At 52.0% G+C, this 24,693-nt stretch overlaps 1 protein-coding gene across 1 annotated transcript in view; it reads left to right on the top strand.

Moving 5' to 3' along the window:
• LOC119466369 (transcription factor Sox-7) overlaps positions 1 to 22,730 on the top strand; it is a 45,910-nt gene extending 23,180 nt beyond the window's left edge. The window contains exon 2 of the mRNA XM_037726880.2: positions 20,791 to 22,730. Coding sequence (XP_037582808.1) covers positions 20,791 to 21,782 — 992 coding nt within the window. The 3' untranslated portion in view covers positions 21,783 to 22,730. The remainder of the gene's footprint in view (positions 1 to 20,790) is intronic.
• The last annotated feature ends 1,963 nt before the right edge of the window (positions 22,731 to 24,693 follow it).

Genomic DNA, 24,693 nt, shown 5'->3' with positions numbered 1-24,693 from the left:
CTCCACAGGCTTCCGAAATACGTGTACAGACGCCAACACTTTCACAATCTGCGTGGCACGCGAAACTCCGCACTAATGGCCGAGTACTGTAGAACTGTGCTATGGGTGAGTGCCTAGCGCGGCGAATTCCCAACTGCACATTGCAGCAGAGGTGTGAGTGAGTTCGATTCCCATCAGCAGCGATCGGCAAGGTTTTGTTTCTTCAGAGACGTATGACGAGGTTCAAGCTATGGAGGAGAAGGAGGAGGTAACGGACGGACGTATTCAGCAAACCCAATTTCCAGGTGCTAACCGCTGTCGCACAAGTACGCGCGAATGCCCATGTGATTCGTAGCTGAACTGAACGTTTGGTTGGCTGATTCCACAGCCCTGTACAATCGAACCCGCATATATCGAATCTGAAGGGGGTCTCAAAAAAGTTCGATATACGCGTATATGTAATTCGATACATAAAATGAAAAGTTGTTACAAACATTTGCAAGGAGATTTTACTGCTGTTCGTTATACACAATCATTCGTTATATCTGTGTTCGATACATCCGGATTCGACTGCATATCTAACCTCTCGAGCGCGCTGCTTCCGTACGACGCAGTGTTTGTGGTGTGCACGCGTCAAACGGTTTCGATCGCTGCCCTCTCTGTCCTTGCCGTGCGTGTCTAAAGAGGAGGAACGCGAAAGACATGCGAGAGGACGTAACGAGGTAAGCGAAACGGCGGTGGCAGTGGCAGCCAGGAACCTTCCGGTCACACGCGCGATGTCACGCCCGATCGCATAGGGACAGGAGGGGGGGATTTGACGGCGCGCGGCCGCCAACACCCGACGTCACCTCTTTCCCATTTCCGCGTCCTCCTCTGTACTTCCTCGGCAACTCTGCCGCTAACGAGGCGGTGCCAACTTCTATGCATGGGAGCTCCCACTGCGGTCGAGCCCGCTTGTAAGCATTCCACTTAGAGCGAACTTTCGGCTACTATATAAACGAACAGTTTCTGAACGAACAAAATGTTTCGAAAGCAGTCTACATCGAACTTTCGGCTACTACGAACAGTTTCTCAACAAGCAAAATGTTTTGTAAGGAGTCTGTGAGAAAGCAGTTGGCTTCTGCACGTTGGTGAGTTCCGTATCGGTTGTTTTGAGGCCGAGTCCTACTACAACCAACTTCTGACATAGCGAAGACTGGGCTATTAAGGTGTTCGTTATATCCGGGCTCCGCTTATTATGGGGCGCAGTACACATCGCGTTCACGTGTAAGTGACGGAATCCACGGGAGGCTACGCCTAAGGAATTGCTCGCAATATCCCTAGGAGCAGCTGTGTGGCGTATACTGGCTACCGTGGATGGGCTTCCTTTCAAGATATTCCTTGTTGGTATTTATCAACGCTGAGTGAACAGGGGAAGTATCAGCTCGCAGCCAATGTTTCGACTGGAAGGCTTGTCTAGAGCGATGTTTGACTTCAGCTCTGACACGTTTTTCGAAATCTGTCGAAGTTCATTCAAGTGATGTTTTTACTGTATAAGACAGGTTGTATAGCTCCGTCTCCCTTACTGGATATACCCGAACATCCAACACGTGCGCTGCTGCTGCTGCTGATGTCACCTAAAGTGACATTGGCCCTACATCGGACAACGTTGGCGCTTCATCGGTCACGATTACAATGTTATACTTGGTGATAGCAGTCTATAAAAATAGCATAGCCCTTGTAGTTTTCTGTGAAGAGCATGCCCCGGCCTATGCCATATGATCCCTCTTTAACCTTGTGGTTATTAATTTGAATGCAGCTGAGAGGAGTATGGTTATCTCGCAGTTCTCGTAGGAGTGCGTTCCATTCTAGAAGTAACGCTTTTCTTGTTCAATTGTGTGCCGCGAATTAGCCCGTGGCAGGATTCGGTCGGACCCAAAACTACGCGGCGCATAATTTACGGAAGGTCCTGAAAGATGTTCCGTCGAGTTTACTCCAGAACTTACATGTCAAGTGCGGAAGATACACCACAACGGCGAACACAGGTACCCTGATGCCATGTCGTTTTGCAACTTCCGCCACGCAATGAAGTTCCTTAAACAATCACTAGAGAAAACCGTGGCGCTGCTGTCGTTCAGCTACAGTGATGGTTAGCACGCGGATTTGCCTGATCTTCGTTGCTTGTTGCTTCAGACGTTTTTTTTGTATTATTAATTACGATTTATATTTCTAAAATTTCCAAGTGATCGTAATTTCTTTCTTTTTTCTAAACACGGCAAGGCAAAAAATATTTGCGCACACACATAATCATTGCAAACTATTGGATTGACTAGTGACAAATCTTTTCGCTCTGACAATGACCAACGTTGCACGGGCACTGGCGAATGACAATACGACACTGACAGTATGGCAACACGGCTTGAAAATATGGCACTGACAATGACACATCAATACGGCATGACCGTATTACACTGATAATATGGCAACGCGACATGACATTAATGCTGCGGAACAGTTATTGCAGTGACAAGAGCAAGCCTGTCATGACTGAAGGGACGAAGAGGACGACGTTATAACCTGTCACGGGCTGTTCGTTCTGGGCAGAGCTACGTGTATGTTTGCCTGTAAATATACCTGTATGTAGTCATTCCCGTGCAGCTTTATACCTAACAATATGGCACTGATAATATGGCAATACGGCACGACAATACGGCACTGACAATATACGATCAGGGCTAAATTCGTGAACTGCACGTCATCCCCAAGCTGAATGAACCACCTTGCAGCAGACGCTATCGCTCCCAATAGTTCCCTCTCTGCTCCACAACCACCGCCGACGCCGCGCCGTTCCCGGCCCTCCTTCGACGGTCGCGACTCCGTCATTCACTCTGCGCGCGCTCCCGGAGTCGTTCTCGTAAACGGCCACCGCCGAAAGTGGCCGCGCGGAAACGTTGCACGCTTCAGTTGCTCCACTGCCACCGCGTGCAGCACAAACAAACACACGCACGCACACGCCGCCGCCGAAGGCGCGATGGGAAGAGAGAGAGAGGAGTGGCTCGGCTTGGCTGTGCAAGAGCTCTTTTGCGAGAACACGTCCCTCGCGGCGGCGGCGGCGGCGACCGAGATGCCGAATAATTTCGTCACGGACGGTCGCCTCTTCGCGCTCTTCCTCCGCCGCCGCCGAATACATACGAGCCGCCGATAGGCGATTGCACGCCTTGCCCCCCTCTGTTCCAGTGTGTGTGGCCCCCTCCGCTTGCTCTTTCGGTCACAATACGATGCAGTGTTATAGAGGCTACGGACGAGTTGAGTTGGGTTTATACCAAAGCGCGATTGAAGACTGCCTCCCGGTTAGGCGATTGCCTCGTACTTCGTATTCGCGTACTGTTCAAGGCACTCTAGGGAGGACTAACTATTGGGTTAGTAACTGTTCGTGGCGGGTAAGAAAGACGGTACACACTGAACAAGAGACGAACGCGAGCTCGTTATTCAAGAGGGTCGCTCGTTGCAGCTCGTCGAAAGGTACACCTGAGGGAGAGAGAGCAGTACTGAGCCAGGGTTTGGACTGGGGTTGCTATTCCGGGCATTCTTAGATTTCGACGTGTTTGCGTTTTGAGCCAGTCAGAGAGGGATGCCAGCCTGTATAGTCAGTCCGAGCTGACTAGATGGTGAACGTCGACGATACGGAGAACCATGGCCGTGTCTGCTAGAGTAGCAAACCTTTGACAAGTTATTGTTTCAATGATCTTTATGTTCGATCATTTCGCGGAGAGAGGTTGATTTTTCTTGAGGGGCAATGAAAGGCCAATTGTGCGGTCTGTTCAATTTTGCCCCGAAACCTCAGCATCAATTAGGTAAATATGACATCACCGATTTCGATGTGTCTGCACGAATGTCGGCCACTTTGGAGCAGAAAAAAAAAAAGTTCGCGAAGCTTGCTGTGAAGTCTTTGGTTGCTTTGAGAACACGACGCGTAGTCATTCAGCGGATGAAAACTGGACCAACCAGTGCATCCACTGTAAAAAATATCGTGACGTCACAGCAAGCTGGTGGGATAATTTCAAGGACGCGTGTCATCACCCATATTTCGTTTCCAGCGTCTTTTTTCTGGCCTTACGAAGCTTCCTCTCTAAGTAAGCGTTGCCGTTTCGGAATCGCAGAGACACGCAAATGAACAATGATGCTTAACTTAACGTTCCTACATTAACGTTCCTTCGAACGCGCAGTTTGGCGCGTCTCCGCTGAGTCACCGCGGCTTAGCGTTCTCCCAGAGCAGACGACGGGGGCCGGAAGTTCCCGCGTCGCGCAAGGACTGACGGTACCGGCGCGAGCTCCGGTTTCCGCTGTGCTGCACAGAATTAAGCGAGGCAAAGACTGTGCGTGCGTCTGGTGCTGCAAGTGGTGTGTGTGTGGAAGTCGCTCCTGCTCCTGCTGGCGCTAGAAAGAAAAGGGAAGCGATATTGCATGCGGTGAAGGTAAACGTTTTCCTGTCGATTGCCGCTAAAGAGACGCCCCCCCTCGCTACATCCAGCGTGATGATGTCGTGCGGTGAATCCCGTAGTCATCGCGCGGCGACGCCGAGAAGGACCGCGATGGAGTCTCTAGTATAGATATGCTTGAACGCATGGCCACCGGCGGAGACGTTGTGGTGATGCAGGACTTGGTCTTTCGCTCATTGTATATAGTGTACGCGTTCGTTTCCTCGTTCGTTAGGTCGTGGAACAGTTTGCGCAACGGATCTCGCGCGACTGTTATATAGTTTGTCCGTTCTCCTCACGCGCTAGCCAGTTGCGCAAACTGTGTGCTTCGCTATACTCTCTGGTTTTGTTCGTTCTTTTTTCTTTCCGCGCTGTGGCGTTTTATTCATTAGTCCATGCAGAAGTCTGGTGGTTCTGTCCCTACGCCCGTCTCTCAGGGCCAGTTCACCGATTTCCATATAGTTACTCGGTAGATTCCGAAAGTATGGAGTCTATTGTGTTGCGCGCGTTTGGTCAGCCGCTTAACGGAGTACGTATTCTCGGATGGTCACTTTCGGAGATATATCAATTTCGGTGCCCGCTGATTTGGCCGGTTGAGCAGAACCGCTCGAATCACGCAGCGCGTCGCGTACTATATACGTCACGCGATGTGATAGTTTCGCCGAAAGTGATCGTCCGAGAAAACATCCCCTGCTCTACATCACTTGATAATTGCGAAAAAAGGTTCCGTCCATCTGCGCCTATTCTTCGGTTTTGCCATGCAGCTTCCAACAATATTGAGCATCTTGCTCCCCTAAAAAATATTCACGGAAGTTGCCGTTTAGCTGAAGCTATTCAAAATTCGTTTAGTACCGGCTGTATCACCACGTCAGATTGTGTTATCTATAGAGCGTGGGCTGAATTTGAAGTAGTTAGGTGTAGTTGCTAGGCAATTCCCTTGTGTTCGTCTGCTTCTTCCAGGCTGGGCCGGCAGCGCATCGTTCACAATCTCTTCCTCATTCGGGGCTTTTTCACTTTACGTTAGTTCTGCTGCGTGATGATGATGATGATGATGATGATGATGATGATGATTTAATGGCATCCACTTTGAAACGGGGCGGTGGCAAGTAGTCACCTAGCTTGCTTGATGCAATCAGGTATGCTATACATATGTTGCGTGCATATGTTGTGCAGCGACGCCTATCGGTACCTTTTCAGTCTTGTGTAGCGTGTGTTTGATTGGACAATATGCAGAACAAGAGGAAAGAAAGTTAGATAGATAGATAGATAGATAGATAGATAGATAGATAGATAGATAGATAGATAGATAGATAGATAGATAGATAGATAGATAGATAGATAGATAGATTTAGTTGAGAGATCAGTTGGAGAGGTTGGAAGCGTGTGCCTTCTGCTACGGATCTCAATTCTATGATATATGGGCTAAGGCGCTATGAGGGATGAGAATTACTCTTAAGATGTGTTCTTGTAAACGAAGAAGACGAATAAATCCTACTCTAGCTAAGCTATGACCCCTTAAGTTCCAACCTAAAATAAGCAAAAACTTTCTGCCAGTCGCTTAAGGAGCGATGAAAGAACAAACACGACTTTTGGTATTTCGCATGTATGCCGCTGAGGAAGTGTTAAGTCCGCTGTTCCGTTCGCATGTATGCAGGCCCGTGCCCACCATCGGGCCCATGCACATGCGCGCCCCTTTGAAACGACATCTTGAGTCCAGATATCGGCGAAATTTCGCTCAGATTTCGGGGCTTGTTATCACCGACATTGCATCTTATACGTACGAGTCGGTATTGCGACATTAATCGTAACGCATCGCGAGGATTTTGTATACGGCCATGCCCAAACTCAGCCACAGTCGGGATTTGAGTCGAACGAAGCCATGTATAATGCCAACCTGCCTTCGGCACAACGACGTTCCCCATACATGCATATGTAAAGGTCTTGGGGGGCCTGACCTCACAGCTCGTCAGCCCAGAAAGCCTTTCGAGCTCTTCTTCAGTATACCTGAAGGCGACAGACTTGTTTGCCAGACTGTATGTATACATGCTGCCCCTGTAGCTTAGTGCACGCGTCAATTCTCGTGTCTTCTCTCTCTCTTTCACTCCCCCATTCCCCTCCCCACGTGTAGGGTACCAAACTGGACTAAGTCTGGTTAACCTGCCTGGATTTCCTTCCTCCCTTCCCTCTCTCTCTCTCTCTCTAGCACGAAGTCACCCGCCACCCGAAACGACAGGTCTTTCATTTCCGGGGGTGTCTGCAAAGGCGTTACGCGGAAGTGGTCCATGGCGCCAATTGAAATCACCCGTTCACTCCCGCGATAAGACTTTGGGCTTTCTTTTTCTTCTTTTTCGCGTATAGATTGTGTTCTGCTCGACACAACCGCTGTAACGAGAACATTGCAACGACGCTATATACAGCCTCGGCTCCTCCGCCAGCCAACAGTATATACGACTCACTCCCGGCCGCCGCCCGAGCTCTCATTTGCAGCTGGCAGCGGAGGGAAAATGACCGGCTTTCGGCATCAACTTGTGGCGCCGAAAATCGCCGGTCTACCTTCCCTTCGTGTTGTGCCTCGCGCCTGGGATATCCGGCGTGGGAATCTTTCTTCGCGGCCGCCGCTGTTCCGCGCGTCCGTCTCTGTTATAGACTTGTAACTTTCGGGCTGTCTCCGATCTTGCGCCTTTCGGGGCGTCGTCGCGCGTTTTGTATACTTTTGTGTAATCAGTGTACAGCAGCAGCAAGTATAGAGGTGTGTTCTTTAGTGCTTTGGATTCTCCTATATATGGACTGTCAAAGTTGGTACATGTCTGGGAACTTTGTATAGCTGCTTCCCGCGCATCACTGCGTTTTGCTCATCGTGTTCCTCCATCTTGAATGAATGAATGAATGAATGAATGAATGAATGAATGATCTTGCCTTTCGAACCTTTCTTGGAGGTCCAGTGTTTCCACGGCTTGCTTGGTTTCATGCGATACTTGCCATAACTTTCATCCTGTCTGCGTTCCTTAAGCCTTTCGGCCCGTCTTCATCCCGTTTTGCACTTTTGTGCGAAGTGCCGCACCATCGTATGTGTGTGTGTTTTAGTGTCTTCTTTCGCGACTGTTGAATTTGATGCAGCGCACGAGAATCTTCTGCCTGCTTTCTGTGCAGCCACGGCGTTTTGCGCGTGATGTTTCTCTGTATTGAACGAACGAACGAACGAACGAACAAACGAACGAACGAACGAACGAACGAACGAACTAACGGACGGACGGACGGACGGACGGACGGACGGACGGACGGACGGACGAAGGAACGAACGAACGAACGAACGAACGGACGGACGGACTCTCAGCGCGTGTCTCCGATATCTCGCCTTTCGATCACTTCGCGTCGTGTTTTGTACTTTTGTGCACCGTGCTATCCGTGATCGCTGCGCGTCTCTTAACCTGACACGTCTAGAACAACAAGATGTTCATGGTTGGCTGCTTCATGTTGGATACATATATGAACGCACGCAGTACGCATGGGTGAGAACATCACCATGGCTGACATCCGATATCGACCAGCTCGCCACAAACCGTTGCGGAGCTTCCCTTAGCAGCTATATACTTGGCTGTAATGAATCTGGCGGATGCTCTGTCTTATTAAACTGCCTAAATCGGAACAGGACAGCAGATCCCTGCAGGACGCTCGAAGCGACCCCGCAGGTCGGCGCGTCGCCGTTGCAGCAGCCATGCATACGCGCGCGTGCTGCAGCCATGCCCTTGGCGCGGCACTCACTTCACCGAGGATGAGAGCTAGGGGGGCGTGTCCCCGCTCGTTTCGGAACAACAGCTCGAAGAGGAAACCGCGGTGCCGATCGGTCGTCATCGTCGAGAAGTGCCAGCGCGCGAGCGTATATATATCTCACGATTGCGCGCAGCGCACGGACCGACCGACCCTTCGGGAAACACACTCGTGCCTTCGGCGGCGAGCTCTCCGTATTATCGGGCTCGTCTATCTCGCCATCGCGGTGCCTGCCGCGAGCTGCGTGCGTTGCCGCTGCGGCGGCGGCGAACGGGCGGGGCGGTCGCCTTGACGAGTCCGTCCAAGCGTGTCGGCTGCCTTCCGCTCGCGGGTCGGTCGGTCGGGCCCCCGCCGCTTCGACTGCGCGCACCTCCGGCTGCTGCTCGTCGACGTTGGAGCAGCGATGCACGGGTAGAAAGAGCTGCAGGACGAACGTGCCGGTTCGCGGGGCCGACAGCCAACGATGCCAGCCGTGGCTGGCGCGCGGAACTGCCGCAGCCCTGGCGCTTCCCTTGCGGGGAAGCGGCGTTGCCGCTTATAGCTCACTGGCGGAGCCTGTCAAACGTTACGTGTAACGCTTACCTCTAACGCTTACGTTACCTCTAAGCGTTACAGCCTGTAAGCGTTACTATGCTGCGTTACACAGGTTGACCCTTATCTGTCGTGATAGAATGGAACACCGTCCCCCCCCTGGTCGGAGGAGAGGATCCCGGAACGCTATATAGCTGCGTCAGACCGTTTACAGCGCAGACCGCTTTAATTAACCGTTTATCGAGGGTATGTCGAAAGACCGATGCACTTAAGCTGGAATTATACATAACGGGATGGATTGCCGCTTTCACAGAAGCAAGCCGCTGGCGATCGGCTAGCGGCACGATTCGCGGCAGCCCAGTCATGTCAAACTCGTCTTGTGTGTCTGCAGCTTTGTGAGCTGTTCCGATTGATGTCCATTTTTTTTAAAGGGGAGTTTTGTTCGCGAACACTCCCGTACTTTGCTGGCCGTGGTTTCTGGTCTGGGTGGTGGTGCTCCTGCTGTCTTGCAGTGCAGCAGCAGTACCCACCGGTTATGATTTGGCTGATCCTGGAGATGGTGTGATGAAAAGGGGGGGGGGGGGGGGGGTTTGATGCCGGAGGCAGTGTAATCCGCGCTCGGGCGGATCGTGTGAGTCACGGGGTATACCGAGGAAGTCACCGCGTCCTGCCGGCCAGGCACGAAATCGGTATGCCGCAAAAGCGTTGCGGAAGATGAACACTTCGACAGCGTTTAATTAGCTGCTTCATAAATTACAATATGCGTTGCGTGGAAACAGAGCAAAGGAACCGGATGCAAGAAAGGGACAGGCGTTGCAACCTTACGTCCTGTTCCTTTTGCGCTGTTTCTGTTGAAGTCCACGAACCAACCGGCCCAAATGCGAGCGCTTCTTCAGAAAAGTGCGTTTGGATCTGCATAACCTTTCTTTGCGGCATCCGCGCTCGCCGTATCGTAACAAGCATACGAAAGAGAAAGAAATAGGCGAGCGATCTCGCCCCTCGACACGGCCGTGTAGCTTACGTCCGCCGCGATCCAGTCCTCGCACCTGCAACAGCCCCCCCCCCCTCTCCCCCCTCCCCACCGGCTCCTTGACGAAAGTATATACGCCCGCGCCTCGCGCTCTTCAACGTGCACTGCGGCGGCTTGTTGCTGCTCGCGCGAAATAATGCGGCCCCGTCGGGTCCGGCGCCGCACGTCCTTGGCGGACAAGCAGCGCTCTGCTTTTACCAGGGCAGGCCGCGCGCGCACTGACCGCCCGGTCCTGTTAGCTGCGTGTCCCGCGCGGGCCGGGGGACGACGACGCGGAGAATCCTCGACGGAGGAAGTGCGGCGGCTTGCGCACCTGCAACGGCGAAAACTGGAGCGAGCGCGCGTAATGCGTATGCTATACGTGCTCTCGTTCGTTCCTCGCTGTCGTATATACGTCGTCGTCGGAAGTCGCTGGTTCGACTCGTTTCCTGCGATGCTCTATATAATATGCTGGCAAATGAGCGAGGATCTACCGCTATTCCCTTCAGGCGCCGTGTACACAATTGAGCAGGCCGAGAAATTGCACCCAAAAGCAAATGCATTGATGAAAATGATCATTTTTTAAAATTTGTCGTAGCCATGAAAGGAAGAAGTGACATCCACCCGTATGCAGCACGAAGCTACAAAGGAAACTGGGGGGAGGGGGGGGGGGAGGTCTCCAAAATCATTCGTTGTACAGGTCACTTCGTTGTAAAGGTCGCGCACCGTACAGCTACCGTAGAGCCGGGAGAGAATTATTCCTTCGTTATACAGGTCATTTCGTTGTATAGAGCGTTCGCTGTAGAGGCGTTCGACTGTATATGATTCCCACTGCACGTAATTTGAAAGCGAAGCTTTCTTCCAACTCTCCCGAACTTTGCTGACTTCAGCGAGTGACCGTATAGTTTCGATGTGCACCGCCGGACGGAGCGAAACCTTCAGTGTAGTTCCTACTTTCAGGGTAGCAAACCGGACGTGCATGTGGTTGACATTCCTGCCTTTGATTCACTTGTCTCTCTCTATCTCTCTCTCCGTTTCCCTGTGTAGGGAAGCCAACCGCTCTCGCTTTCCTTCCTCTCTTCCTCTCCACATATCCACTCTCTGCTTCAATACCTCTCCGAATCATCTCTCTACTGCGTCTACGCATTCTCGCTGGCCGCTGCTCCGCTCCGCCGCAGCACGTGATCCATTGGCAGCAGCAGCCCTTCGCTTCATCATCAGTGTTCGTCAACAGCGATGACGCCGTCGACTTTAACACGTGATGGATGGTTATGCAACGCGCAGCGGCAAAGCCAGCGCATACCGGCGACAGTCGCATAGTGTGTCGCACGAAAAGTCGCATGCACTGTGAAGAGCAGCACGGCGTCACTGCTGACGTAGCCATATTCACAAACCTCGGTTTAACTCGGTCCAGGACTCAACAAGAAAGTGAACTGAATCTTAATAAGAACGTCGGCTTTAATTAACTGTCAAGGAATGCGTATTTGTGACCGGTCGCGGTGGTTCAGCGCATGGCTATATAATGGCGTTCTGCTGCTGACCATCATGTTTGCCGATTCGAATCTCGTGATGGGGGCGGACTGCAGGAGCGCTTGTGTGCTTAAATTTAGGTGCGTGTTAAATAAAGAACCCCAAGGGGCTGAAATTGATCCTGGATACTGTAGAAGGCAGTGAAGGCACTCCTGGGCTTTATAAAAGCAACCCAGTAGAAGGCAGTGAAGGCATTCTTATGAAAACAACCATGTACCAGCCCCTTTGACTGCGCAATGCTCTCCGCCGCACGTACGCACACAAGTTCACCGTTCCCTGTTCTTCTGCCCTGTTCCCTACCGTTCCCCTCCCCATGAGGGTAGTCAACCGGACGTTTTTCTTTTTCTATCTTCTGGTTAACATCGCTGCCTTCTCCTTCTTTTCTCTCTCCTTCTGATGCCATTCCTGCCATACCTCAGACGCAACGTCTCCTTCAAAACGGGCATTAATCACTCGCTGCGCTAGCAAAAAAATGAACCGCGCCTCTCCGCCGTATACAAGGCCTCGTTCTCGGGAAGGTATACACGCAGCGAACCATAAGCGCGGAACGATCGCCGACACGTACTCCAGCGAAGGCAACAGCCGCGATGTTATAGTATACATTACTATACTGCAACGCCACCGACGAGTTAACGGATGGCGGTGGTGGTGGTTCGCCGTACAAACTACCATACCGCACACGCGGTGTTTTGTACCACGCACATCATTAGCGATACGCGAGCGCGTCCGTATCGCACGGGGACTTGAGCTCGTCGTATTATACCGCGTACGCTATACGCCCACTCGATCCGGCCGCCTCGGGCCGATGCACGCATCCACTTTGCGTGCGCAAAGGCGCGGATCGGACCGGAGGGCGGTTTCATCCCCGATGCGCGGCCGGCGTCTTTCTGCCGCTCTCGATTTGGCCTCCCCCGCACCACCGAGCAAGGGCCGTGGTCGGCCGGTTGGCCCGTAGCGCAAAGCTTCCTGCAAAGTGACTACTAGCTAGCTCTGCCGACGCGAGGATACATGTATACAGTCCCAGCGGAGAAAGATGAGCACAAGTGACTGGCGCGGCCGGAGCGGCAAAATCACAACACGCTTTCTGCACGGCCACCCCTGCTTTGGAAAATGGAATGTGCCGCTCCGGCCACCAGTCACTTGTGCTAATCTTTTTCCGCAGGGACTGTACGCTACGGCTTCGGCTACGGCTGTATAGGAGTGGCCTTCCTGAAGTATTTTCTTTCTTTTTTTTTTTTTTTTTTGCCTTCCGTATCGGGATGGTCGACGATGCGCTACGCGTGTTGCGACTGTGATGACGTGGAGACTCTCGAACGCGTTCACTGTCCTTGATACAGGGTATCCGGTGTCCCCCACTACACGGTGTGCTTTATAATAAATACAGTGGTTTTGGCACGTAAGACCCCAGAATATTATTATTATTATTATTATTATTATTATTATTATTATTTTGTAAATTCCGTCATATTTTCGAATCGGCCATCTTGTCAGCTCTGATTGGCTCACAGGGCTGCTACGGCCTCTCCGATTGGTTCATAACGCCGCCATTGCAGAATTTGACAATATGGCAGGACTCGGCCGTGTCCAGATTATAGCAAAGCAGGTGTGTAGAAGTGCGTATCGCGGTCGCCCCTTCAGTAGGCGCCGGTCAGCCCGCCGCGACGGCAAGAGAAACGAAAAAGCAGCGGCAGGCGAGCGGCAAGGCAACGCCGCGAGTGAGAACGTATGCGGACTTCTCTCGGGCGCTTTACTTCCTCGGCGTCTCTGCATATACATGCATGCTGGCGTATGTATGGTGGCAACGCGCACGGCAGGTATAAGACTCTGCGTGGCGATGTTTGTTGGCCTCCACGGACACTCGGCGGTTTGCGGCGGGGTCCTTGGCTACGCTCGCCGCTGCAGTGGCCGATGCCTCGCTCGCTCTCCCAAATTGCGGTTTACGCGGATCACACGCCACGAGTAAAACGGCCGGTGAAACTGGTCGCTACGTTTCCTTTCCGCCACCCTAGATGAATATAAAAAAAGTTAGAAAGCCTATATACGATTCACGTTGATTTCAGAGGAATTTACTTAATGAGGAGTAGAACGTGGAAAGTTGGGCGGAGTTGGTGAAGATTCACCCACACGGTGTGATGAGTAGAGAGAAATTTACTTTGGCGTAAAGTGGACGGGAGGTCATCCTGCTGCTTGTGTTTACTGTAACCTGCTACGATCTGCGCTGGGACAGGGGGAAAACGTTACCAAAAGAGGGATGCAGGTTGATGGCAAGAATAGCGACGCGATGAATGTTAGAGGGTCAGCGCATGCAGCAGCATCTTCAAAGCCTCGAGTTGGGTCCTGTGTTGCGCCGAAATCGTATCGTGACCGGTGCTACTTTTGTAGGTGGTGTCAAATGACACGCCCAATGATTGCCTGCGATTTACAGAAACGTATCTCGAAGGCCATGCTTTCTTTTGCGAGCTGCATGCATGCACCGGAAGTGATTGCGGAGCCGGAAACGCGTCATTTATACACTACCCATTGCAGCACACGTCGGATGGGGCTAAGGGCCCTAGGTATAGTCATCCTAGTATGGCCTGGCGTTGATTGGTTGCCTGCGAAGAATGTCTTGCTCCATCGCGTATGATGGGAAGACGCATGATGAGTGATTTTTGAAAAAGTATGTGCTCTATATAGTGTCTCTGGTATTCATGGCAGCGGTCGCAATATGAACTGCTCCCACGGCCGACGATGTACGCATAGCGCCTTGTGGACTTTCAGTTTTGTAGCTCTGGTTCAGGAGTACAACCGCGGTGTTCGTTATCTGAGGAATACATGGTTGCACTAACAGGAAAACAACGACTTAGAAAGAAAAGTAGGAAAGATAGGTTTGGTGCTGAACTTCAACTGTATTGTTCTTAAAACAGAGCAGGGGGGATTCAACGAATGCGCATGTGTGTGTCATTGTCGTCTAAAGCGATTACAGTGACGTTTTTAACAGCTGCATCTCGTTGTCAAACGAAAAAAAACAAAACAAAACAAAACAGACGTATCACTAATACAACTCGTGCCTCTCTCTTTTAAGTGATGATGATATGAGAGTGGTTGCGAAAATAGCGAGCAGTGATTGAGTATAATAAAGCTAAAGCTAATAAGTGCTAAATAAATTTGTCAAAGGGAGAACTGGAAACCATGCGGACAATTTTTTCGGAACCTTCCAGGGAAAAATGGATTCGTGCAATGTAAATCAAATCGGGGAGACGCAGATCACGTATAGCTATCCAAACGAACGCGTAATAACTACAGCAAGCGAGACATTGTTGTCATAGTACTGGTAGATTTGATCGTAGCGTTATACAAGTTGGCCTACGTAAGCCACCGAATATGTACGGGCGTCCACACCGACGGACATCATTAGCGACGTGTATACAGATCGGATGCGACTGCTTCCGCCACGTACGCGGAACGTATAACGGACAAAATCCCAACTGCACGGCGGGAACTCAAAAATTTCCGTCGCACTTTGCGCTCCCCGGTGTTCCATTCGGCTTTCCGAGCTCCTGGAAGATACGGCATGCTTTCCCTAAAACGCTACATTAAGTATAATGCGCACGCGCACAAGTGCTTCCTCGTCACTGTTGTCAAACGAGTGAGTCAAGAGCGGTCACGAGGAAACCACTTCACTTCGCACCCGAGAATATGCTCGCAACGGTCCGCTATCAGAACACAGTTGCGTTTCTTTCTTTCTTTTTTTGGCCTCCTGGTCCCGAGGGACCGACGCTGACAACGCTGCAGGTTTCAAGGCACGTCCCCGTCTCTGAAGGGCAACGGAAAAGCGTTACAACGGTGTGATTGTGTCGCGCGCGCATCAGAATCTGATTCGTTCCGCGCAGTTGTTGCTTATTAGATGATGCCAACCCGGGAAAATAGGCCACCCAAGGGCCGGACAGCCTACGAACAACATGAAATAAACCCCAGAGATTAGGAAAGATAAAGAAATGTAACAGAAAACTACAGTCCGGATTGTCAGCTCTCTTTTTTTTTCGTCGCCAGTATCTCGTTATTTCGCAAGTTTTTCCCGAGGAAAAACTAAACGGGAAACAACCAAACAGCGCAAGAGAGGAGTCCCGCTGCATGCAGTACGCGCCTCAGACATAACTCGTTTCGACGGTGGCAATACCTCGTGTCGCTATATTGATACAATGCTAATCGCATACCGCCGACTGTCATCGTGAGATCGGTTCTGCCGATTATATTCATCTTCATTAAACTTTTTTTGTGTACCTGTCTGTGTGTGAGGGAAATTCAGCTATATAGTTCTCGATGATTTGGTTGCGTACGATTGCTTAACCAGGACACCTACCGCGCGGACCCTCGATAGCGTGTGGTGTAATGGCACACACCGTTCGCCGCCAATGCGTCTCTGTCATGCTCTCGGTCCCAACCTTCGGCGCGGCTGGTTAAAGCGATCGCGTAATAAAACGCGCGCGCTTAAGTCGACTTAGCGGTGCGCGGTCGCCGACGTTTGCGCGTATATGTATGTGTACGATATCGCGACACAGCGCGTACACTGCACCGCTAGGCACCAGCAGCGCCGATCGCGAAACGGCCGACCGTGGTCGTCGCTCGCGCCGCCATATCGCGCGCACGGCTCAGCGCGAGCGAGCGTCGATCGGCCAGTCCGTCCGTCCGGCCGGCCGGCGACGCTGCAAAGAAAACAACAACAACACAGTCTCCTAAGCAGACAGCAGCGGCGTATGAGCTAAGAAAGAAAGAAAGAAAGAAAGAAAGAAAGAAAGAAAGAAAGAAAGAAAGAAAGAAGCAACAGCGGCAGTACACGGTGAAGGTGGAAGCAAAGGGGGGGGGGGGGGGGGGTAGTAGTAGTGTGGAAGGCAGTCAGAGGCCGGACCCGTTTCGCTTGGCCTACATCCCGAGCGTGGGAAAGAGGGCCCCGTGCGCCGCACGGCCGGCTGGCCGGCCGCTCAGCTGACGCCGGGCCGCCCGAGGAGACCACGGGAAAACCTTCGGCGTCGCCGAACGGGTTGGTTCGACGGCCGCGGCATATAGGAGAGATCTTCGCGCGCGGCGTTCGCCGTTGTAGCGTCGTCGTCGTCGTCGTCGTCGAAACGTTCGTCTTCCGACGCGGCGGCGGATGCTTGTCGCGGCGCCGGAGAATCCGGCGCCCGCGGCGAGCGTCGAAACGACGCTAATATAGCTGCAGGCCCGCCGCGGGCGTAGATTTTTTTGGTTATCATCAGGAAGGAAGTATATATGTGCCGGTTAGGTAACGCTAACACGCCCTGTCTCGAACGGATTTTCGCTGGGACGGACTCTTTCTGCGGTGACGACGCAGTGGAGAGAGAGAGAGAGAGATAGATAGATTATGACTAGACGAGGCGGAGAAAGGAAAATAAGAGAAAAAGAGAGAACAAGGGACGGACGCGGGGCATTTCTTACACTTCGAACTATTTGTAATATACAGCTCCCCTCGGTCGCTCTTCGAGATCCTGGAACTCCTCTAACGTACACCTAAATTGATGTACAGGGGCGTATTTTACGTTCCGGCTCCATCGAAACGCGGCTGTTGAGGTCGGGAATCGAACCCGTGTCCTCGGAGCGGAACACGGTATAGACACTGACCCACCGCCGTGGCTTCCTGTTCACTGCCTCGCCCATGCGACTTCAGGTTGTATGTTTAACCGGCTTTTCTTGTTAAGTAGATTGGCGAAGTGGACTCATTTCTGCTTGGTTGTGACGGGCGTGCAAAGACCGAATCAAAGCAATACTTTCCTGTCCTGAAAGTGTTGCGAATCGGCGATACAAGAAGCCACTGCGCTAAAACGCTTTGAACGGACGGAACATGGCCGTTTATCGTCGCGCAACCGAATGACGTGTAGCGCGCCGACGCCGTTACGAACTGCTTCCACTGCGCGAACTGCGACCGGTTGCTGCCAACGGCGTTGTTTCAAAAATCTTAGCGCCACCGTTATCGTTGGAACCGTGTACAGTGGAATCTCGTTGATACGATCTTCACGGGTACCGGAAAATAAAGCGTATCATCCGAAAATCGTGTCATCCGACGTATTACCCGAAAATCGTATTATCGGGAAAATAAATAAACGTATTATCCCGAAAAACGTATTATGCAGAATCGTATAAAGGAGATTCCACTGTATGGTTACACCGTAGCGTACGGTCATCTATCTGCCCAGATCGACGTGCGTCGCCCTGGATATGGGTCGGCCCCCAAATGAATGCTTTGCGCGTGCTCCGCGGCGCAATTGTGCCTCTCCCAGACTCGTCACGACACCTTTCAAGAGGATCCCCCCCCCCCCCCGCTCGTCTTATAGCGGCGCTCGAGCGAGGTGTGGAGGCCTCACGCGACCTCTGTGTGTGTGTGTGTGCCTAACCACAGGGCGCCCCGCGAGCGCGCGGTCGCAACCTCCACGCCTTCGAAGCCCTTAGCCCTCCTTTCCCTCCCCCCCGCCCCCTAACCTCCTTCCTTACTTCAGCAGCCGCTGAGGAGACGTTATGGTCACGCACGGCGAGAGCGCTACGCACATGTCCGCCTGTCAACGGCTTCGAGTCACTTTGCTGCAACCTTTTCACCGCTCGTGTTTTTGTTGTTATTGTTGTTGTTGCTGCTGTTGTTGTTGGTGGTGGTGATGTTGTTGTTGCTCTCTCGCCTTTTCGCCGCGTGATGCAGGTTGCGTGCACCATTTGGATGAACAGGCCGTCAGAGCGAAACGTAGTTGGTGAAATAAAACGGCTTGAAAACGCAGTCTATACCCGAATGAATCGGTCATTTCATATAGCGCAAGAATGGTAGTAAGGAAATTGATTGAGTGAGTGAGTGATTGATTGATTGGTTGATTGATTGATTTTGGGATTTCTCATCCAAAGCAACACTGGGGATTAAGAAACACTGTATAGCAGGATTTTGACTACGTGGTGTCTTTAAATGTACACTTATAACTAAGTACACGAACATTCTTGCATTTTGCTCCTATCGAAGGGCGGTCGCCGCGATCGGAAATCGAACGCGCGACAATGTGGCATTGAGCCGCCGCCACGTCGTGTGGGTTAAACAAGGCGAGGAGCAGACAGGTATACGTAAAATAGCGAAAGTTGCACAGAGAAGACCAAGTGTGTTAGCTGTTCAGTATGTTCACGATTTTTCTCATCGCCTGATCAGCAATTTTTGTTTTTCAAGCTGTGATTTAATTTACACTGAACGCTAGAGCACCAGGCTCTCACAACGGGCGCCGCTGTCTTAAGAACGATTTCTTACATGCGATGCATACAAACACAACATCCGCTGCAGCAACTGCATGCCCTGGGCTCCGAAATACACGTACTGCAGACACCACCACTCTCGGAGTCAGCGCGAGTCGCAAAAACGCGCGCGAGTAGCCAGGGCTGCGCAGTAAAGCACAATGGTTAGCAATGTTCACTGTAGAACATTGTTTCATTGAACGTACTGATTGACAGAAATGCCGAACCACACCGGAAAACCAAGAACGTCTTCCACGAGCAGATAATTCACATACGTATATACGAAGCTCTAGCGACGTTCTGATTGGTTTCGTTTTCTTTGATTTGTGTTGGCATTTGCCTGACCATTGGCTTGTGCTGTGTTCTGTTTAAGTTCCTCGGTTGCGCTTCTCTTTAATAATAATAATAATAATAATAAAAAGTGGCGCAACGGCTAGCGAGTCCAGGTCTTGAGGTTGCCGCAGGCCCATGGGTTCGAATCCCTGTAGCGGTGGCTATTGTTTACGGCAAAGCTTTGTGTCTCGTCACCCTACGACGATAATGAGGTTGAGGTGTCTGACCACACGATAACTGCGACGGCCTATTACGCGAATGACGTACAGACGCAGCAAACCGCCAGTTTCGATCTCAGTAATATTACCTCGTATGCATATAGTCTGCGGGGTGTAGCTGGCGATGTCACCGGCACGTCCCAACGCCTGCCGCGCCGCGGGCGGCGTCCCTGCAGTTGCGTCACGCCTATCGTCACGCTTATCGTCTTTACCCGCTCCCACCTCTCCTCTCCCCTCCGTCCCACTCTCCTTCCTCTCCGCAATCGCGGGCGTTGTTTTTCGCGGTACTGTGCTTCTGTGTGTGTCGCCGCTGCGGCGGCCGACCGCAGCGTAATCTCTCTTCTTTCTTTCTTTCTTTTTTTATTTCTCTCTTGGTGCGCGATAATGAGCCGACCGTCGTCCCAAATACGGTTGTTACCATAGCGCCACGTAGCAGGCGGGAAGCCTTGGCTCCTCTTATTGGCCTCTTCTTCCGTTGCCATTTTTTTTTCTGTTCCTTTTCTTTTCTCTTCTTTTTGGCGTGGCAGTTGTTTTTCTTCGTTCTGGTAGCACGCGACGGGGGGAGCTGTTCTTGGCATGCCTCCAGGGCGTGTGTACAAGTTTGGCAAAAAACAGTTTTTTCCAGGAGCCGAGAAATAAGAAAAATAAAGTTTTGCCTTGGCAGCTTTAGGTGCATGTTTATTTAATGTTTATTTATTTATTATTTTTTTGCACCTTAAGCAGCCCTCATGCACCTAAGCACTCCTTACACAATCTCTTACCTCCTCCTTTCCGCGACGACTATTCTGTTAAAGACGCACTTTGTCTACATTAAAGTGAGAAAAAAAGAAAAGAAAAACAGAACGGCGAAAAGGAGGTCACTTGGAGTCTCGCAGATTCTGGTGGCGATGGCCGAGCGTTTGAAGTACTCTGGTGCTAGACGTTCAGGCCCTGGGCTCGACTAATAGGCCCTGGGCCCTGGTATAGTAACAGCCGTAATTTGGATGGAACGTGGAAATGCCCCTCCGCTGAGATTTCAATGACCCCGTCAAGGCTGTCGTGTGACAAGCTTTTTGTCTCTGTTCCATAGATGTCTATTGCACGGAATGCAGAAATAAAAATGAACGAACAACCATCATTTCGAACGCTGCTTTCATGATGCTTTTCTCTCGCTCTCTTTCTCTCTGTTTGCAATGAGACACAATGAATCAGCAGTTATAATATGTCTGTTATAGTAGCAGTTATAATATATAACATATCATGCATAATGTCCAGAAATCTTATTGCCATTGTGTCGAAATACACGCATACGGTCCGAGATACACGTCGTTGCTCTTGGTTGTATTTGCAACGCTTCGTTAGTTACTAACTTTTCGCCAGGCAGAGCGGCGGTAACACTGATGCTCAGGTTTTTGCGCACATAGTTGTTAACGGTTCCTGCGTAGCTGTCAACGCTGCAACAACCGGATGAGAATAGTTTGCTCGACTGCTGCACAAGCTTCGCCTGAAATGCCCAATATGTCCCAGTTCGTTTGACAGTAGGGTTGGTTTTTTTATATATCGGTGAGAGTTTCGTATTTATTCCATGATTCCGCCTGAATGTCTTTAATGTCATTGTCCGACTGTCCACAATCGGGCGGTATAACAACATTTTAAAGGAAACTTACGACATTGCGTAATAATGTTGCTGTGCCGCAAATCCTGATGCTTATATATGTCGTTCTTCCCGCAGGCAAGAAGTGGCGCAGCCTGACTCTGCAGGAGCGGCGGCCATTCGTCGAAGAGGCCGAGCGGCTGCGGTTACAGCACATGCAGGACTACCCCAACTACAAGTACCGGCCGCGGAGACGCAAGCACGCCAAGCGCGGGTCGCGCCGGGGTAGTCCCTCGCAGCCCGGTAGCCCCGACGAGGGCGGCGGCAACGGCGGCGGCGGGGGCCTCCAGACGCCCCCGGACTCCAGCCCGGCCAGGGGCAGCCCCCCGGACTGCAGTAGCCGGCTCATGCCCGAGATGCCGTACGAGACGCCCGTGCCGCCGACGCCCGAGCTGTCTCCGATGGAACCCGAAGACTGCTGCGGTCCCATAGACGACGGCACGGGCAGCCACCTGTCGCAGCTCATGTGCAAGTTCAACGACAAGTCCATGTTCCTCAAGAACGTCCGGCCCCCGTACCGGACCCACACGCAGAGGGGCCTCGGTCCCCCGGGGCTGACGCAGCAGCACATCTGCACGACGGCCAACACGACCATGACGACGAGCGGTTACTCGTTCCAGAGGACGCCGCCGTCCTACTACTCTCCCATCTACGCGGCTACCTCCCCGTACGGTCCGCCCCAGGGCGACCTACCCCAGGACTCCTACTACGGGGCCACGGAGCACATGTACGCGCCGCAGCCGCCCCAGGAGACGTTCCTGGAGCACAGCGACCTGGTCCAGTTCCTGGACGCCGCCACGGCCGCGTCGCCCGTGTGCACGTCGGCGGGCGGCTACGCGCCGCTGCCGCCCCTCGGTGCGGGCGATCACGCCACGTACGAGACGCTCGGCTCGGAGCCGCCTCCGTGTGGCATCGAGTACGCGACGATGCCGCCGCAGCCGCATCACCCGTACGGCCTGTACCAGACGCACCACCACCACCACAGTCATCACCAGGGAGACCTGCACCACCAAGAACCCGGGGCAGGCATCATCGCGGCGTTGGCCGAGACGCGGCACATCATGTCGTGATGGTGACAGTAATTTTTGTTTTTTTGTTATTGTTGGGGGAAGACGACGTGCTTCTTCTCTCGGTGCGTTTCTCTCTGCTGCCGCCGCCGCCGCCGCCGGCCGTGGTTGAACCGCCGTCGAATTCCGCTTTCCTCGGCGTCGATCTTCTTCCTCCCCGGAGGCCGGCCGGCCAGCCAGCCAGCGCTCGTGGGTGCGTGCGTGTTTTTCGAAGCAAGTTTTGTGTGTGTCTTGTGAGATCGAGAGCGCGCACTGGTACTACACCCCCGCGTACTGTACAGAAGAGACTCCTTCCTCAGAAGCTGTCGTGCACCGTTGTGCCTATAACGCGAAAGCCGTGTGGCTGCAGCGGCAGTGTGTGCGTGCGTGCGTGGTGTGTGTGTGTGTAACCCGCCGAGCAGCGCCCGAACGACGGAGAAGTCCGTCACGGACTGCCTGCCGACAAAACCGCGGGGGATCACCGCGGCGTTCGCTACGGTTGCGTGACCGCCGACATGCACTCTTGCGCACGCCTCGCCGCACCTCCCCTCCCCTCCCACCACTCGTCGACCGACGATGCTGTGCCGCTGCGTCGTCGTCGCCGTTGAACGTCGCCTTCGTGGGTCTCCGCGTTGGGTCGCTGTTGCTGTGATCGCTGCGCGGCGCGACCGCCCCCGCAATGTGTAAAAAGCGAAAAAAAAAAGAAGAAAAGCCAAAAAACGCAGACGAAATAAGATTGTAACAGACACGAGATACAAGAAGAGAGAGAGATGTTTTATAAGACGAGATGTGGTCGCGCAAAAAACAAGGCCTCACTGCGGTGTGCGCATGTCTGTTGTTAAGCGAGCGCCGCCGGTCCCGAGCGGCGGCCTCGGCCCGAACCTCCAACCCCCATGCCTGATCTGCTGCCGCTACCGCGAGGCCCTTCTCACTGTGCAATAAATGAACACCACCGTCCGTTCTATTACACATCACATGGCTCCCTGTTTTGTGCGCGTGCGTGCGTGCGGGTTGTGGGGGGGATGGGTGGCGTCACCCTCCCGTCTTTCCTGTAGCGCGCACTACGCATGCGCGGTATTGCGCAGACTTCCTCTGGCTTCTGCTTGGGCGGCCTTCGGCCCCGGGTAAGCCGCTCATGGGGCTTGCTTTTGTGTTTGCGACGCTGTTATATACAACGGCGATTCACATAGGTCGGGAAACCGAGGCTTCAAGGACGTCCCTGAACCAGGGTAACGAGTTGGGCAACGGGTTCGTGGGGAACAGGATAAGAGTAACGGTTAAGGGCCACGGGTAAGCGTAACGAACAGCGCTTCTTGGTTCGGGTTCAAACGATGCATTTTTTTTTCAGGGGAGCGGTTAAACACCCAAAAAGACCGAAAGAGGCTATAGCGGTTGTTCGGTCCCTTCTGTCTCTGTCTGCGTTTAATCGTTCCGCTGGAAACACGCATCATTTATGCCCAGAACATATTACCGCCGACTTAAGCCTAAAGAGTGTAAGACACCAAGAAACTTGCCTAGCGAAAACATGAACTTAACAGGAGCTTCCACTACCACCAACCTCACTCTCTGCTTTTCTCGTGTACCTAACTATTGAAATTATTTTATACGCTAAGATGAATTATTAAATATAGAAAGTTCGATCCATGTCTTGCCTCCTTTTGCGTCACCACTCTTCCAGCAGTCTAGATCCATTCACGTGACCACGATTATCTTTAAAGGTTTGGCGACTGGAGTGCCACTACTAATCGTGAGGCCGAACGTCGTTGTGGTAGAATACGTTGTTCAAATATTAGACGGGAATAAGTTTATAGTGTTCAATCATCCAGTACTTAACTACGAGCGACGTATATACTTCGAATACAACCGAATAGGCGCATTTTTATTTATATTGGTGCCGTTTGTCATCTAGCGCCATTTCTCTATCAGAGCACATACTTTTTTTTTCTGAGATAAGCGTGGCCTCCGAAACGATTGCCGGCAGTCAAGGAAAAACGAAAGCCACGTGATATGCAGCCAAGTAGCCAGCCTAACCACCCGTGATGACAGCTACAAGAACACCGGGCTAAAGCTAGAGACCATTACGACTACGTCGAAGGCTGTGTTGGCTATGGCTATGCTTGACTATGACTATGGCACAGCTATGGCTACGACTGTTGTCGTGGGCATAACTGTTGGTCATGGCGCCTGTACCAGGAGTAGGCGGTGCTCGGATAGAAGCCCGCGCGTGGGACAACGCCGTTTCGCCGCTGCATATCACATAAAGATATCCTGAATGTTCCACTAAGCCTACTTTGTTATCTTTTTCTTTCGGCGGAAGGTTACGTAACACGCGTAGTTTCCGCCCCACAGTTACGCGTCACTAGCACACCTAGGTCATCCACCGTGTTTCAGACGTACGACGATCTGTTGAAGTCACGTCTTCACACACGTGGGCAGCTTTGGACATTTCTTGAAGCCTTTCAATACACTTGTAGAAACTGGAAGAACAAGTCACATCTGCAGCCTCATATATTCGCAATTTCTCCCGCGCGAGCACGTTATTTTTATTATGCGTAAAGTCGGTATGGGGTTCAACGTGCCAATGCTACACGCTGTCTTAAAAACTCCTCGGATTAATTTTGACAACCTGAGCTTTGAGTAACGCGCACCAAACTCTCTACATTCTACCCCCGTCTAAATGCAGCGGCGCAGCTGGTTATCAAACCCGCTATGTAGTGACCTGCAGCAAAACGCCATAGCACTTTAGCCACCGAGGCGGGCTTTATGGGGTTTAACCTGTACTTTATTATATTGGAGCATAGTATGCTGTAGTATTATCACTGCGAAGCATATAGTTTACTACAGTATTGTACAGTATTGTATACTTTATGTAATATTGTATAGTGTATACTTGTAGGAAAAGGAGCCATGTGGATGGATAATGTACGTCTAAAGA

This window comes from Dermacentor silvarum, chromosome 10 (assembly GCF_013339745.2).
Source record: "Dermacentor silvarum isolate Dsil-2018 chromosome 10, BIME_Dsil_1.4, whole genome shotgun sequence".
Lineage (NCBI taxonomy): Eukaryota > Metazoa > Arthropoda > Arachnida > Ixodida > Ixodidae > Dermacentor > Dermacentor silvarum.
The sequence above is the reverse complement of the archived record's forward strand: the minus strand, read 5'-3'. Positions and strand labels throughout refer to the sequence as shown.